Here is a 15599-nt window from a genome sequence, read left to right as displayed (position 1 = left end):
GAAAAATATTGTTGTTAGCTGTGAAATGACAAGCTACATTTCTACAATAAAAGATGCTCCCTGCAGCCTCCCATGTAAAGCCACTTTTGGTCATACCTGCTAATTTCAAACACCTTTCAGAATATACAGTTGGTATGGTTTCCACCTCAAAAGACTGCCTAGCAGCAAGAGGTAGAAATGGTATAACTAGATGTTAATGCGTAGTTTCTGTTTCTCTCTTTTTGGTTTCTAGAGCTGTGCAAATATTGGAATTTTGGTTCATTGGCAGTTCTGAAAAATAAAATAAAATTTAAAAAAAACAACTTCTTTTTTTGGTGTATCAAAAAGTCAAATTTCATTTCAGTTTGATGATTTTATATTTTTATTAATAAAAATAAATATTGAAATGAAAAGTTGTTTCAAACTGAAAAATCAAAACACTTTATTTAGAAAATGTCAAAACAAAATGCTTTGATATTTTTCAGACTTTTTTTATAATTGTTTCAATAAAAAAAATTTAAGTGTTTTGGTGTTGCTGAATGTGCATATTTGATGGATGTGTGTGTGTGTGGGGGGGGGGGGGGTTGGCCAATAAATTTCACCCAACCCTATTTAGTACATTATGACAGTTCAGTAATTGCTAGAACTTATGCTTGGCATATCCACTCAAGTTTCTTTTAGAACTAATATACCTCACATTTTGTAAGAAGAAATTTAGGACCCTGTCCTATCATCTTTACTCCACCAAAGCTAATGTTGACTTCATTTGGAGTATCGTCTGAGTGAAGAGGGTGTGCAGGATTGAGTCTTAATTGCTGTTTTGTTTTGTTTTTTTTTTAAAGAATGAATCTGTAAAATCTCTCTTTAGAGCATGCCACAAATTAAAGGGAAATGGATTCTATTTCATTGACTCTGTTTATATGGTGAGAAGTATTTCTTGCATTGTTCCATATAAATTGAATTGCATTTTAGATTTATTCTGATCAACTTTGGGTTTTTTTTGGTTTGGTTTTTTTTAGTCTCAGTATTACTAACCCAGTCATTCAGGCTGGCATAAATTTATACTATACATTTTGTAACTTAGTTTTGTTAATTAAAATATTCTGAATGTTGGTGTGTGTTTTGCAGAATGTTGAACTTTAAGAAAGAAAGGTGTAGTGTATTGAGCCATTCTTAATATAGGACTGAAAATGCCACCAGGTGAGAACTTCTACATTTTTAATTTCCAAAATGCATTTTATTCTTAGAATTGGGTATTAATGTTCAGTTACTTCCATCAATTGATCTTTAGTGCTGCCTTGGATTAATTCTTGGTCAATGCTTACAGCTGATTTTGTTTTGTTTTATGAACTTTTTTATTTAACATTTGCAGGATTTATAACATTGATAGTTAATATGTGAAACAATGTATTTGAGAATTGTCTTGCTGTGTACAATAGATGATTCTACGTATATTGCTTCTTTGAGTTATGTTCATCTGGTTGCCATTGTAAATGGAAACTTTTTCTCAGTTTCACAAGGTAAAATAAAAGTCTTGATTAGTGTAATTCATCTCTGGTGAAAATGCTGCCCTCTATGCCTAAAAGTGTAATCAGGTGCTGTTGTAATGAACCTAATTATTTGAGCCAATTAATCTTATTTTAACTTTTTTTCTAGCAGAGAGTGAGGCAAAGGCAAAAACCAAAGTTCGCTTTGAGGAAATATTCAGGAGTCATTCTGGGCTAACAGAAAAAAAGAAATCAAAGAAGCAAAAATTTCACTCTCATGAGAATATTATGGTGAGTTTGTTAACCTGAGAACAGTGATTCTGCTTGCCTTCATGGAAAAAATCCCATATCTCTCAGCAAAGGAAGTATGCTTCCTCCCTCCCAGCAGAAAGGAGTTGCTGTAAGCTTCAGCAAGCACTATGAAAAGAAAACGTGGTGTTTGCTTCATAATAGAAAACTTCCATTTTTAATGTATTACTTTTATTCATTATTGATGTCCATACTGAACAATAAGAGTAAACCCCAGTAGTTTACAACCTACAGTGACCTAGTGATACTAGTAATGTAATTCGAGATTAATGTTCAAGGATGCCTACAGGCATGCCTACAGTTAAAATTGTGTCAACCTATTCTTATCCACCACATTTTTCAGTAGAATTTTGGAGGCCATCCTTTAAGCTTTCCAGATTCACATTAACTTCGGTTGGAGTGTCGTGTGTGAAGGGCTTGCAGGATCATTCCCACAGTAATACTAGTAGTTAGCTCTTAGAGCAAATAGCTCATGTCTGTGAGTTTTACAGATGCTTATCAGTTGTCTAGTTGGTAACAAAGGTAAATGTCAACTTTATTAAGTTTTCCAAAGCTAGTATCATGAAAATAAGATTATTAAAACAAAACTAAATCAAACTAGAACTCCCTCTCCTCTTTCCCACTCATTTCTCTGCTTCTGAAAAGCACTGAATATGACTCTTCTCTCCTCACACCCTCCAGGAATTGTCATCTAACATCCACCCAACCTCTTTCCATCAGCCTTCCTCTCTTGATTTTGATTCATGGCTGTCTATCTTCCTTGCCTCACAATCTCCCTCACTCATTTGTGGTGACTTCAGGTTCCATGGTAATGACCCATCCGACCCCTAAGCTCAGTAGTTTTCAACGTTTTTTCATTTGCGGACCCCTAAAAAAATTTTGAATAGAAATCTTAGACCTAGTCTGTGGACCCGCAGGGTGAAAACCACTGTTTTATGGTAATGACAACCTTTCACAGAGCCCTTAGATATAGTCTGCGGATCCCCAGGGGTCCATAGACCACAGGTTGAAAACCACTCGCCATCACGTCTTCATTCAACTTGCAACCCTGGTCAATAGTCCACTCACCAAAATGGCCACTCGTTTGACTTGGACTCCACCAACCACTGCTCTCATTTATCTCTCTGTTGCTGAGTTCCCCGTCCAGCCAGTAAAAGCTGGCAGATTACAGGAACATCAACACACTCTATTGGTGGCCCAAAAAGCTGCCTGTGGCTTAGTTCCTTAGGCAGCTCCAGCCTGTACAACCTTAATTCATGCCACTGGTACGTATGCATTATGATACCGTCTTTAATTACATAATCACATATTATTTTTTCCACAGGACCTTTGCTTCATTCAGTGCACAGCATGGATGGTACTCTCTCAGTTGGTAGCCGGTCAATATTTCATTTCATTCTCAGCACTCCATGTGTGGCCTCAGACCTTATTGCATACCTTTCAGAGCCTGTTCTGAATACAAAATTATTAATTTCCTCGTGGTGCTTATCACCTGTGACAAAGTTCCTGCTCTACCTTGGTGGGTCTTGCGCTTATTGGCGGATTTGCTCGCCTCGGAGCTTCACGGCAGCCCTGAGCTTGGCCGTTTTTCTGAATTCACCGTCCAAGTCGACTCCTCCTGTGTCTGACCAGGAGTTGGGAGGATTTGGGGGGAACCTGGGCCCGCCCTCTATGCCAGGTTCCAGCCCAGGGCCCTGTGGAATGCAGGTGTCTAGAGTGCCTCCTGGAACAGCTGTGTGACATTACAACTTCCTGGGCTACTTCCCTATGGCCTCCTCCCAACACCTTCTTTATTCTCACCATAGGACCTTCCTCCTGTTATCTGATAATGCTTGTACACCTCAGTCCTCCGACAGTCCGCATTCTCACTCCCAGCTCCTCACACACACACACCACAAACTGAAGTGAGCTCCTTTTTAAAACCCAGGTGCCCTGATTAGCCTTCCTTAATTGATTCTAGCAGCTTCTTGATTGGCTACAGGTGTTCTAATCAGCCTGTCTTAATTGTCCACAGAAGGTTCCTGATTGTTCTGAAACCTTCCCTGTTGGGAAACGGAACGTCCTTTGCTTGCTCCTCAGCTATCTGCTTTCTATTCTTTCCTAAAGCCCCCTAGCCTGGATTTTTCTTACTTTTTGAACCTGCCTTAGTCCCCCCCCGACCGGGCCAGATGCTTTTTTTTGCTTTGTTTTGATTCTTTGTTTTTTTTTTTCTTCTTGCCGTCTACGTGCTGGTCGGCCCTCAGCTTGCCGCCAGCACCCGCCCCTCCCACGCCTGCTTTCGGGCGCAGCTATTTGCCTCAGCTGGGCCCCCCGGAGGAGGGGGGGGAAGATTGCCGATTTTGCTGTCCGGAGTGGGGGAGTGGAAACCCCCAGACCCAGCCGTTTTGCTGGCAGCTCGGACTTTACAACATTCTCAGCATGCCGGAAGCCTTGGAACACAGCCAACACAGCTGGAGAAGAAGATTTCAGAAGACAGGAGAAATAATCCGGGGAAGCTATAAATCATCGTGAAGGGGGCCGTAAGACTGAGTAACTTTCTGAATTATACTCTTGTGGGGGGGAGTTTGACTGTGGTTACTTGCGTTTGTGGCGGCACAGGGGGTGTGGCGCAGAGCCCCCCCCGGTCCATCGGTGTCCCTAACCCCCCCACCATTACTACAACTGTCACAGCCCCCCCCGCCGTCCGTCCCTGCTGGCAACCTGCCATCTCCCTTCGGATCCAGCTGTTCGCTTTGAACTTTGCCTTTCGGACCGGACATAACAGCCGACCCACCGAGACTCTTTGGACAAACGTGCGTGGGTCTGCACCCCCACCCCCCGATTGCTTATCCCACAGCTTGCCCCTATTACTGGACGCCGATTTTGTTTTTTCCCCCCGCCCCCAGTCCAACCCCCTGGCATCCCCCCCCATCTGCAGCCCAGCAGGGAGGAGCGGTTACTTTGCTTCCCCCTCCCTCCTCCTCCTTCCGGTGTCTCCCCATCTCTCCCTGCTCACAATGGCGGGGAAAGAGAGGGGCGAGGCCCCTTTAACAAAATCAGTTGTCCCTCCCCCACCACTATTGTTAAGATACTTGCCACCCCCCCCCCGCTGGGGCACCGGCAGCAGGAGGCACCGGGGTGATTGCTGCTGCTGCGCCCACCGCCCCCCCAGATTCTAGGAAACCCCCCCCAGCTGGCCGGAAGGGCCAGGGCGGGATGAAAGGAAAGGGCCCCGCTAAAACCACTAAGCCCTCCATGGCAGGGGCTGCCCCCACCGCTGTGGCCTCGTCATCAACCGTGGCACCCCTCCCTGTGTTTCCCTCCACCAGCTCTGCGATTGTCCCTCCCCCGGCCCCCAGGACATATGCCCGGGCGGTGACGGGCTCCCCCCTGCCTGCCACCTCGTCATCTCGCCCCTCCGCTTCCGCCACCATCACCAGCGGCCGGGGCCCTTTCCCCGCCTTGACCAGGAGGCACGGTGTCCGTTGCCTCCTGGTGCCCACCTCACCCCACGTGGAGACATACGTGCAGGCGTTGGCGAAGGTGGTAGGACCCACGGCTATTGTGGTGGCCTCCAAGATGTATGGGAAGGTCGTTTTTTTCTTAGCTTCGGAGGCTGCCGCCCAGGAGGCGGTGGAGAGGGGCCTGGCGGGGGCGGGGGGTGGTGTTTGTCCCCCTAGAGCTGCTAGAAGACCTGGGCGTTCGCCTCGTCCTCACCTCCGTTCCTCCCTTCTTACCCAATGTTGCCCTGTTACCCGCTCTCTCCACTCTGGGGAAACTTGTCTCTGTCATCAGCCCTCTCCCGTTGAGCTGCAAGGACCCCACCCTCTGTCACGTCCTTTCGTTCCGCCGGCAAGTGCAGCTTCTACCGCCGGCAAGGGCGCGTGACAGAGAAGCGCTCGAGAGGTCTTTCCTAGTCCTCTACCAGGGAGCCCGCTATCGGGTCTTTTACTCCACCAGAGAGGCCCGGTGCTACCTCTGCCGCTCAGCGGGGCATGTCCGCAGAGACTGCCCTTTGGCCTGGGGGGGAGGGGCACCCGAAACCCCTGAGACCCGGCAGGACATCGGCCCCATCGCTGCTGACGCCCCTGGATGCCCGGCACCTGGAACCAACCCTCCTCCTACTCGACCCATCGCTGCTCCCGTCCGGGCCCAAGAGATACCTTCCCTACAACGCCTGGGCGAGCAAGGGAGTTCCACCCTTGCTATTACCAATCCAGCAGAGCCTATGGAGGAGGGTGTGGCAAGGATATTACCGGGTATAGGAGAGGGCCCGCCCCAAGGAGAAACCCCCGCCCCTCATGCTGCCTCACCGCTACCCCCCTGAACCATCGCCTCCGCCCCCCGACATGACCCCTGCTAACCAACCCCCAGATGACGCTATGGAGGGCTGGACCCTAGTCCAGGGGAAGCGAGGCAAGCGGAAAGCTCGAGCTCCGCTGCATCCATCCGACGCAGAAGCCCCCCAGAAGACCAGGAAAGGAGGCACAGATATTGAGCCTCCCGCCACGGCCACGAGTGAGATCCATCTGCTGGTGTCGGGAGGGGAAGAAGGACTGGCATTGGAGGGCAGAATCCCCCCTCCACGGGAGACCCTCCCCTCCGAGACTCCTGAGGATGCCCCTTCTGCCTGGATACCACCCGAACCCCCCGCGGACCCCGAGGCGACCGTTGAGGCGGGCCCTAGAGGAGAGGCCCCCGGGGTAGCAGGAGCTGGCCTCTCCCCCATGTATGCGGAGATTGAGGCCCTAGATTTGACCCCGGTCACCCAGGGAGAGGATGATCTACTACCGGCTGGCCTTGAGCTGGGCAACCTTACCCCAGCCCCCCTTTCCCCATGCTCCCTCCCCCTGATTGCCTTCCCGGGCGAGCACCCTGCAGAAGGTGGTCCACCACCTGATGCCATGGCTGCTAAGACCACCATGGAGCCAGTGCCTAGCATTATTGGGAGTCCCCTCCCTTAACCCTTGACTCTGCTCAGGAGGCACTTTCCTTTAGCTGCTTGCCTCCTGAACCCCAGAGCCTTACCCCTGCTCCTGCCCCCACCCCTGTCCCTGCCCAAGTCCCCTCCTCCTGCAATGCTAATGCCACCCCTGGGGTTATTTCCTTCCCGCCTTTCGCAGATTCCCCCCAGGGAGCAGTCTTTGCACTTTCTAGTCGCAACCCATTAGGAGTGGCAATTTTTTCCCTGCCATCCCCCTCCACCCCAAGGCGTGAAATGAATTTAATAACCCCAGCCTGTCAGACGCCCCGTCGGTGGTCTGCACCCTGTCTACCCGCCTTAGCGGACCATGAGGCTGTATTAAGAGTCCCACCAGGGAACACCCCGGAAATTGTAACCCCACCCCCCCATGAGCTGCGGCATGCACTACGGAAGTTCCTAGAACACACCCGTGGTGCCCGCAATAGGGTACAGCTGGCTCTTCAGCTATGGGGGGACTCTGACCAAATCCTCCAGGCCACAAGGGCCCTTATAAAGGAGGGCAGGGGGCAAGGAAGGCGCGGTGCTGCGGCCTACGAGCGAGCCCGCGGCTTCCGACACGATCTACTCATCCACGGGATGGGTCACGGGTTGCTGCGCAACCCGCCGGGGGCCCTGAACACCCTCGCCAACAAGAAACCCCCACCCCCCCAGCCCTCCGCATGACGCCTCTTATTATTGCGACCCTGAATACCAGGGGCTGTAGGATGGCTCTCCGCAGGTCCCAGGTGCTCTCTTACCTTTGGGAAGGGGGGTACTCTGTAGTTTTCCTGCAGGAGACCCATACGGACCCGGCCGCCGAGGACAGGTGGCGGCTGGAGTGGGGGGACGGGGTATACTTTAGCCACTTCGCGACTTGGCAAGCTGGAGTGGCGACCCTGTTCTCCCCCAACCTACAGCCCGAGGTGCTAGGGGTCACTGAGGCCGTGCCGGGCCACCTGCTGCACCTTCGAGTCTGTATGGAGGGGCTCGTGGTCAATCTTGTTAACATCTATGCCCCGCAAATGAGCTCCAGGCGGCCACAATTCTATCAGCGGGTGTCCGACTTTCTCGGCACCCTGGATTCGCACGAGTGCGTGGTCCTGGGAGGGAACTTTAACACCACCCTCGAGGAACGGGACCGCTCAGGGGCCGAGCCGAGCTCGGCCGCCGCGAATATTCTCCGAGGGATAGTTGAACATCACTCTCTAGTGGACGTCTGGCGTGACCATCACACAGATGACACCTCCACGTTCACCTTTGTCTGGGTGGAGGCCCATCGGTCACACCACTCTCGGTTGGACCGTATTTACTTATCCCGTTTCCATCTTTCACAGGCCCACTCCTCCGCCATTCGGCCGGCCCCATTCTCCGATCATCATTTAGTCACCGTAACGGTCTCCCTCTGTGCAGAGAGACTGGGGCCGGCCTATTGGCACTTTAACAACAGCCTGTTGGAGGACGAGAGCTTCGTAACGTCCTTCCGGGAGTTTTGGCTGGCCTGGCGAGAGCAGTGGCGTGCCTTTCCCTCGGTGCGGCGATGGTGGGATCTCGGGAAGGTGTGCGCCAAGCTCTTCTGCCGTGACTACACTCGGAGCACCAGCCGACGGCGAAATGCGGCGATAGAGCAGTTGGAACGGGAGGTCTTAGAGATGGAGAGGCGCCTGGCTGCCAACCCCGAGGACCCGTCCCTCTGCGGAGCGTGCCAGGAGAAGCGGGAGGAGCTCCGGGCCCTCGAGGACCACCGGGCCCGAGGTGCCTTCGTTTGGTCCCGCATCCGCCTCCTTCAGGAGATGGACCGCGGCTCCCGCTTTTTCTATGCCCTGGAGAAAACGAGGGGGGGCCAAGAAACACGTCACCTGCCTTCTTGCGGAAGACGGCACCCCCCTCACGGATCCAGAGGAGATGTGTGGGAGGGCCCGTGACTTCTACACAAGCCTTTTCTCCCCGGATCCGACCGATCCTGGCACTTGCGGGGTGCTCTGGGAGGAACTCCCCACGGTCAGCGTAGGCGGACCGAGACGACTAGAGCTGCCTCTCACCCTGGCCGAGTTCTCGGAAGCCCTCCGTCGCATGCCCACCAATAAATCTCCGGGCATGGACGGGCTGACCGTGGAGTTTTACCGCGCGTTCTGGGACATCCTCGGCCCAGACCTAGTCACCGTCTGGACTGAGTCCTTGCAAAGCGGGGTCCTCCCTCTGTCGTGCAGGCGAGCGGTGCTCGCCTTGCTGCCGAAGAAGGGGGACCTCCGCGATTTACGAAACTGGCGTCCCGTCTCACTCCTTAGCACGGATTACAAAATCGTAGCGAAAGCAATCTCGCTGCAGCTAGGGTCCGTGATGGCGGACGTGATCCACCCAGACCAGACCTATACTGTCCCGGGTCGCAGCATTTTTGACAACCTCTTTCTAGTCCGAGACCTTTTGAAACTTGGGCGGAGAGATGGTCTGTCGTTCGCCCTCCTGTCTCTTGATCAGGAGAAGGCGTTCGATAGAGTAGACCCTGGGTACCTCCTGAGCACTCTGCAGGCGTTTGGATTCGGACCTCAGTTTGTGAGTTTTCTCCGGGTGCTGTATGCCTCCGTGGAGTGTTTGGTTAGGCTCAACTGGACCATGACTGAACCGGTCACCTTCGGGCGAGGAGTGCGGCAGGGGTGCCCCCTCTCGGGCCAGTTGTATGCTCTGGCGATCGAGCCTTTCCTCTGTCTCCTCCGCAGGAGGATGACAGGGTTGGTGCTGCGGGAGCCGGAGCTGCGGCTGGTGCTGTCGGCGTACGCCGATGATGTACTCCTCATGGTCCAGGACCTGGGCGACTTGGCGCGAGTGGAGGCATGCCAGGCCATCTATTCGGCAGCCTCCTCCGCCCGAGTCAGCTGGGTCAAGAGCTCTGGCTTGGCGGTGGGGGACTGGCGGCAGGTAAGCTCCCTCCCACCCGCGCTTCAGACCATCCAGTGGAGTGCGGGTCCACTGCTCTATCTCGGCGTTTACCTTTCCGCCACGCACCCTTCCCCGCCGGAGAACTGGCAAAATTTAGAGGGCGGGGTGATAGAGCGGATCCGGAGATGGACGAGGCTACTCCGATGTCTCTCCCTCCGAGGGAGAGCACTGGTGCTTAACCAACTAGTCCTGTCCACGCTCTGGTACCGGCTCAACACCCTGGCCCCGGGTTTCCTGACCCACCTCCGGAGATTGATTCTAGAGTTCTTCTGGTCAGGACTGCACTGGGCCCCTGTTGGAGTTCTTCATCTACCCCTGAAGGAAGGAGGGCAGGGCCTGAAGTGTCTGTACACTCAGGTCCGCGTTTTCCGCCTCCAGGCCCTGCAGAGGCTCTTTTATAGTGCAAGTAGTTCGGTGTGGAGCATACTGGCGCACGCCTTCCTGCGCCGCTTCCAAGGGCTCCGATACGACCGGCAGCTCTTTTATCTTTGTCCGAGGGGTTTTCCGCGAGACCTCTCTGGGCTGCCAGTCTTCTACCAGGACCTCCTCCGGACCTGGAAACTGTTTTTAACGACCAGGTCCATGGCGGCCACCGTGGGAGCAGATCTCCTCACGGAGCCCCTGCTACACAACCCCCAGCTCCGTGTGCAGGTGGCGGAGTCCCGCTCGGTGCGCCAGAGGTTGGTCCTGGCGGAAGTCACGAGGGTCGGAGACCTCCTGGACTACGACCGGAGAGACTGGCTGGATCCCCTGACGCTCGCTCGGCGCATGGGGCTCTCCAGCCCCCGCACCCCCCGGTGCGTACTTCAGGAGGTGAAGGCCGCCTTGACCCCCGCTGCTCGGGCTTATGTCAACCGAGCCTTGCGCGAGGGCGCACCCCGTCCATCCTCTACCCCAGGCCCGCCGGACCTTTCCATTGGGCCCCTACCCCGTAGATCCCAACAAACCCCTCACCCTTTCACTGCAAGCCGGCTGCATGAGCTGCAGCCGGTCAGTTTTCAAATTGCACCATGGAAATATTTATATACACTCACGCTTCACACCCTTCACGCCCACACCCTGGTGTCCCACCCCGATAGAAAGTGGCGGGACCTCCTGCCACCTTTGGAGGAAGAGCAACCTTGATGGGCCAGCCTGTATTCCACCTTGGTCCCGAGGCCTGTCGGGGACATCAGTTGGCGGCTTCTTCACGGAGCTGTGAGCACGGGCGTGTTTCTGACACGGTTTACCCCCATTCCGGATACTTGCCCTTTTTGTAATGTGAGGGAAACCCTGGCACATGTATATTTAGAGTGTGCCAGATTGCAGCCCCTTTTCCGGCTCCTCACAAATATTCTATTGCGCTTCTGGCTTCATTTCTCCCCTCACCTTTTTATCTATACACTTCCCATGCGTGGCCCCACAAAATCGCGGGATCTCCTGGTCAACCTCCTCCTAGCCTTGGCTAAAACAGCCATTTATAAAACCAGAGAGAGGAGGTTGGCCCATGAAACGTCCTGCGATTGTAGGGCCTTTTTCCGATCCTCAGTACATTCACGTATCCGGGCGGAGTTCCTCTGGGCGGTGTCCACCAACTCCCTTGACGCTTTCGAGAAGCGGTGGGCGCTGTCTGGGGTTCTCTGCTCAGTGACCCCGTCCAGTTCCCTCCGTCTGACCCTTTGATTGAGGGGAAGAGCGAAAGACGCCAGGCCCAGCCGTTGCCGCTGTGGATACCATCATTAGTGTCATCTAGGAGGGGTCCTATAATACATGGGTGTTTACCCCCCCCACCCCTAAACCGCGCACCCCGCAGCCGTGCCCATTTTACCGGGCAATCTCAGGAGAGGGAGGATTGGTGACACTGGGCGCGGCACTAGGTAACTCGAGGGGGTGAAAGACCACGAGTGTCGAGGAAGCCCCCCCGCTCTAGGCCACAAGGTAACTCAGGAGGGTGGAAGACCACGAGTGTCGAGGAAGCCCCCCCGCTCTGGGCCCAGGCTAGCCTGAACACTTCTCCCTCCTGAAAGCTGCTGTGTTATACCTTCTGTTTGCGTTGTTTTGTTGCATATCTGTTTTGTTTTCCTTGGTAATTCTTGTAAGTGTTACCAATAAACTCTTTTTCTGTTTCAAAAAAAACCAAACAAACCTTCCCTGTTACCTTACACAGGGAAAAGGGACCTACTTAGCCTGGGGCTAATATATTTGCCTTCTATTACTCTCCTTTTGCCTTCTGGCCCCCCACACACCATAGTGCTTATCACCATGGAATCAGAGTGCTTCACAAATATAAATTAATTTATTTTCAAAATACTCCTGTGAGGTAAGTTATCATCCCCATTTTACAGATGGGGACCAGAGCAAAGAGAGATTCACATCAGAAGTGTCCACTAATTTTGGGTGACCAACTTGAGTGCCCAGCAACTGGAATTCATCTACCAATAAGCCCTAGGGACTGATTTTTTTCAGAGTACTTAGCATTTTATAGCCGTTTATCTGTTTAGAGCAGAGGTGGGAAAACTACGGCCTGTGGGCCACATTCAGCCTGTGGGACCCTCCTGCCCGGCCCTGAGCTCCTGGCCCGGGAGGCTAGCCCCCGGATCCTCCCCTGTTGTTCCCCCGCTGCCTCAGCTCACTGCGCCACCAGCACAATGCTCTGAGCGGCGGGGCTGCTAACTCTTGCCGAGCAGCACAGCTGCAGAGCCGCGGTCTGTGCTGTGTGGTGGCATGGCTGCCTGTCCTGGTGCTCCGGGCGGTGCGGCTGTAGCGGCGCCAGTTGCCGGTGCTCCAGGCAGTGTGGTAAGGGGGCATGGAGCAGCGGGGTTGGAGAGAGGGCAGGGGAATTCGGGGTGGGGGGTGGGGGTGTGGATAGGGGTCGGGGCGGTCCGAGGGCGGGGAACAGGGTGGTTGAATGGGGGAAGGGGTCCCAGGGGGGCAGTCGGGGGGGTTGGATGGGGTGGCAGAGGGCAGTCAGGGGACAGGGAGGGATGGATGGGGCAGGATTCCCAGGGGGGCCATCAAGGGACAGGGAATGGGGGGGTTGGATGGGGCAGGGGTCCCGGAGGAGCTGTCAGGGGGCGAGAAGCGGGGGGTCAGATAAGGGGCAGGGGCCGGGCCACGCCTGGCTGTTTGGGGAGGCACAGCCTCCTCTAACTGGCCCTCCATACAATTTTGGAAAAACCAATGTGGCCCTCAGGCCAAAAAGTTTGCCCATCCCTGGTTTAGAGTATGGCTCGCATTGACTTCATTTGTAGGCCTTAGAAGTCTAAAGTTGATCACTGAGGAAAATTAGGAACACACAAGTGACTTGCCCAGCGTCACACAGGAACTCTGTGGCAGAGGCAGGAATAGAATCCATTTAACCAGTATGGCAATTAAGTGTCTTAACCATGACACCATCTTTTTATTACATACCTTCCAACTTCCACAACAAATGAGGTAGAGGCCCTACAGACAACAATTTCCTTCACTGTATAGTCCTGTTCCAGTCCCAAAGCACCATCCTTCCTTCTTACTGAATGAGGCAGGGGTCCTGTGAATAGAATAGTATGTGATCATGTAATAAAAGTCTGTATCATAATGCATATGTACCAGTGGCATGAATTAAGGTTGTACAGACTGGTGCTGTCTGAGGAACTAAGGTCTGAGCCTAGCCACAGGCAGCTTTTTGTGCTACCGATCAAATATGTTGATGTTCCTGTAATTTGCCAGCTTTTTGGGGGCAGTGTTTGATATAGTTAGGAGGAGCTTCTGTTTTGCTAAGAGTTGTGGCTAAATTTAAGTGGACAAAGGGGTTTGTTCAAATTAGGGATATATATATGTGTATGGGTGCTGTAGATGATGAACTGCACAAAGTTTACAAAAAATGTAACACACCAGTCAAAATATCTCAGGTGTGATTTTTGAGATTTCTTCAGTGGAACACTTTTTACAGATCAGGATAAATTCAGAAAATCACTGACATGTAAATGATTAATTCCAAGTTATTTTCTGAAAGAAAACCAGTGCTTTCTCAGCTACAGAGAAGGAGTAAGGTACTGTCAAAGACAAAAGAGTGACATAACCTTGACTATGGTGTCACTATTGTTCCTCTATAATTATTTGTCTGATAAATAACTTCATCCATTATACTTCATGGGTAAAACCTGCTCAGTAAAAATGCAGATAAGGAGGTGGGATAATCCATCCAAAATCAGTTGATGTTTCTGTATGCTTTGCCTTTTTTCATTTTGTATATAATCTGCTTCATTTTTTTAGCCACTGTAAAAATATTTTTCCTTTCTTTCCTTTATCTGTCGCTCTTAAAATTACCTGTACATAATCTGCCACATCCTTTTGGATTGTTGGCTTTTGTATGGAAAGAATGTTGTTGGACTAACTAAGCAGGAAAAGGTTAAATTCATATGATGATGAGTATTTTCATGATTAAATACTACATAATTTTAAGTACACTCTATGTAATTAAAAATACTGAAAAGGTGTGTGAATACAGGGCTGGCCTTAGGTTTTTTGCTACCCTAGATGAACATCATTGCATGGAGTCCTATTCCCTATCCTTCCATACATTTACATCCCACATTTAATAGAATTATTTAATTTAATATTTTAGCATGCATTTTTTACATTACTATGTCTGGGTTTATGTTTCTCTTTCCTTTCCCTCACTCCCTTTTTCTTTATGTTGACTCTGTGTTGGTGCATTTTTTCTCCCACTCTGTTTATCTGTCCAATTTATTTTTCTAGTAAGAATAATAATTCTCTCGCTCTCTCTCCCCCTCCCTTCTTTCTTCAACATCTCCAATGCTTTTCTACCTCCTTTTGTAATCTCCCTTCACCCCCATGTCCATCATGGCTAAACCAGGCTTCCTCCTCATCTCAAGGGTAGAGAGGAAGGTTTGGCAGCTAAGGAAGCTGAGGTGAAACTTGTGATGGAGGCAGCTGGTTGGCAGATAGGGAATGATCAACTTTTCTTGGTTAGTCACATGAAAGGTCAACCATATCCTTCTCTCACTCTTCAGAGATGGATCTCTAGAAATCAGAGATTCCAAAAGTGTGTGCGCCTTTGTAGCTACATGCTTTGCCCACGTTTAGGATTGGACCTGCCTGCTTCCTTCCCCAACCCCTCAGGATGACATTTAGTGGCATTATCTAGACAGATCAGGTGAATATTTAAATATCAGGTTCTTATATAATGTCCTTGAGTATTAAAAAAAAACAAACAAAAAAAAAAACCCCACAAAACAAAAAACCAAGAACCCAAAAGAGAAATACAAAAACTATAAGATTACTTAAAGGAACCCTATCAATCTAAAATTGGTTTGTCTTAGATTTTTTTTATCTGCTATTCTTACAAGTAACACCCGTGGTAGGGCTTCTCAACCTGGGGTTTATGTAAAGGTGTCAAGAGTTCTTTGGCCACTGTGCCCTTCCTAGCTAGATGGGAAGTGAATCCCAGGATTGTCTTGCTATTGAAAAATAGGGTAATGGCAAGGAAAAAGCTGAAGAGTAACAGAAATAAAATATTTGTACTGGAAGAAGTCAGAGGGGAAAAGATATATTTTAGTTATTGGGGTTTCTTGTGGGTGTGTATCTGAAAGCTCTGTCTGTATAGCTAGTTTTACTGTTTCCCCCTGTGTAGTCAGTAACACCCCAATCCTGCAATGAGCTTCACTTTGGCAACCCCCTGAGCCCACATGGAGCCCCACTGACTTAATAGGAGCCCCACACAAGCTTAGGGACATATCTGTGTGGAGCTCATTGCTGAATCAGGCCTGTAGTAAGTTTGCTGTGTTGTCTGTGTGGATTTTTCATTCATCCATAAAGGGAGAGAAACCTTTACAAAAGTATTTTGCAAAACCACAAAAATTGACAGAGGGGTTCAAAGGTGGGTGTATTATCTGAAAATACTTTCAGCTACGGTTTTGAAGTGGACTAGATCTCAGGTTGACTCGGTCCCTTTAATAAGAGTAGTT

At 51.0% G+C, this 15599-nt stretch overlaps 1 protein-coding gene across 12 annotated transcripts in view; it reads left to right on the top strand.

Moving 5' to 3' along the window:
* AHI1 (Abelson helper integration site 1) overlaps nucleotides 1-15599 on the top strand; it is a 196338-nt gene that overhangs the window by 12652 nt on the left and 168087 nt on the right. For 7 of the 12 annotated variants that reach the window (XM_077813080.1, XM_077813081.1, XM_077813078.1 and 4 more), the window contains 2 exons: nucleotides 1108-1179; nucleotides 1636-1757. In XM_077813080.1, coding sequence (XP_077669206.1) covers nucleotides 1170-1179; nucleotides 1636-1757 — 132 coding nt within the window. In that variant the 5' untranslated portion in view covers nucleotides 1108-1169. Of the gene's footprint in view, nucleotides 1-821; nucleotides 903-1107; nucleotides 1180-1635; nucleotides 1758-15599 lie in introns of all 12 variants that reach the window. The other 5 variants (XM_077813085.1, XM_077813083.1, XM_077813077.1 and 2 more) reach the window with 4 other exon arrangements.

This window comes from Eretmochelys imbricata, chromosome 3 (assembly GCF_965152235.1).
Source record: "Eretmochelys imbricata isolate rEreImb1 chromosome 3, rEreImb1.hap1, whole genome shotgun sequence".
Lineage (NCBI taxonomy): Eukaryota > Metazoa > Chordata > Testudines > Cheloniidae > Eretmochelys > Eretmochelys imbricata.
This window is presented reverse-complemented; position numbering and strand designations above follow the sequence as displayed.